General features: G+C 37.4%; 1 protein-coding gene across 3 annotated transcripts in view; it reads left to right on the top strand.

Annotated features, from left to right (window-relative positions):
- The first annotated feature begins 516 nt into the window (after positions 1–516).
- The window catches only part of LOC135480678 (flotillin-1-like), a 20,371-nt gene continuing 19,118 nt past the window's right edge, over positions 517–1,769 (top strand). For all 3 annotated transcript variants that reach the window (XM_064760577.1, XM_064760578.1, XM_064760576.1), the window contains exon 1: positions 517–626. In XM_064760577.1, coding sequence (XP_064616647.1) covers positions 581–626 — 46 coding nt within the window. In that variant the 5' untranslated portion in view covers positions 517–580. The remainder of the gene's footprint in view (positions 627–1,769) is intronic.

Raw genomic sequence — 1,769 nt, forward strand, 5'->3', positions numbered from 1 at the left:
CATGCACACTGCAGGTGTATGCATTTGTACATAATATAAATCTATGTTTGCCCAGGAGGGTCACCATGTTTTTTCTTTATATTTTTTTTTTTCATTTATCCATCTAATTAATATTAATATTTTGTTTTAACCTCTCCCCAGTCTCTAGGACTAAGTAAGATAAGCAAAACGGATATGTCCAAACATACTGACTACCGTATGTGGCTTGAAATCGTAAGCATGCATGTAACTAATTTTTCAACACAGATGCGGTATTTACATGAACGTTTGCAAGCTGTAAAGGATTTACAAGCTAATAGAGCCGTTGTAATTTTCCTAGGGGATATTTTGCAATACTGGTATGTCTTTTTTCTTATCGAGGAATTACGTATGTACATGTATGTGGATATTTCAAATATCCAGGCCTTTCGCAATAGGCATACTGTTGATACATTGGCGTGGCGTGGGTCATGACCTCTACAATTGCCCAGTTGCCAACCAATCAGAAAGCTGGGATGTCGCAAGTGCGGACTCAGAACAAGATCCTAGGCCCAGGGAGGAGGCAGACTTTCACCATCTGAGGAATAATCTGCAAGCAAAAATGGGTTTCGAAGTTTGCGGACCGAATGAAGTGATGGTAGTGTCAGGTAGATACATCTTTGGTCTTTCATGCTCTGTCAAATTGGTGGAAATTCAAACCCTGCATGTGTTGATTTCCGTGTCTTTTTACCGCTACTTCATTCTCTGTCTTCGGCGACATTATCAACAACGCTGTAGACAAGCAGCGATTGCAAATGCAGCCGCTTGGTTTTTACATGTTTTCAAAATATACGTGCAGTGCGGTGGTTTGACTCCATTAAAGCAGCTACGAATAGCTAGTGCCGTCTGTTTACTATTTTATAGCGTATGTTGACAATATAACTCACGATTTGTTGTGTTTACTTAGTTCATTTTGTCTGTGCAAGGTCTTGATCATTAACATTACATATGTAAAACAAAGTATACATGTACTTTACCATGTAACCTGGCCAGGACAAACTGTAGCTAAAATATCCACATGGACGACTTTGAATTTATTCTGAACATCATCTCCAGCTGACTAACATTTTGTAAGAGCTTTGCAGTTCCATTTCTATTTTGTCTAAAAAACATTTACGATATGTACACTTATTAACGTGTTAACACCCGCATGTTCTGAAAGTAGGTCAAGCTTGTCAGTTAATTGTTGAAGTATGTGTGAGTATGTATGCATATCCTGTATGGAGAACTACATACTTACCGAGGTTTAGGTCATGTATATCAGCTAAGATGAATGTCACATGTTGTTGATTCAGTCACTCGCTTTCATTTGTGTTCTTATTCTTATAGAAATCTACCTTTCACTTTTTTGTTTTCTATCCTTTTTATTAGTTTTTGTAACTTCTAACCGCCTTACAGAATGGCCTCACAAGTTCAGAACATGATATTCTGTGCAGGTTGTTCTGTTGACTGACATACATTCATTAATGATTTACTGTTATAATCAGTGGTAGTTCTCACAATATCATCTAGTGTTATTCATTTTTCACTACTTTACCATTTTTTCTTGCACCTAGTCTGCTTGTCTCGGCGTGAATATGTCCTGTCTCCAATAACAATATCAACAAAGCTGAATTTGTACAAGAAAGTACCTTACACTTTATCCACCATGCAGATTGATTTGTTTAATTTTTTTTTTCCGTTTGTTTTTTTCCTGTTTAACACATGTTTTTGAGCAGTTTGCTGCCTGCCTCACCCTTCAACAACAGAGC

Source organism: Liolophura sinensis, chromosome 13 (assembly GCF_032854445.1).
Source record: "Liolophura sinensis isolate JHLJ2023 chromosome 13, CUHK_Ljap_v2, whole genome shotgun sequence".
NCBI classification, from domain to species: domain Eukaryota; kingdom Metazoa; phylum Mollusca; class Polyplacophora; order Chitonida; family Chitonidae; genus Liolophura; species Liolophura sinensis.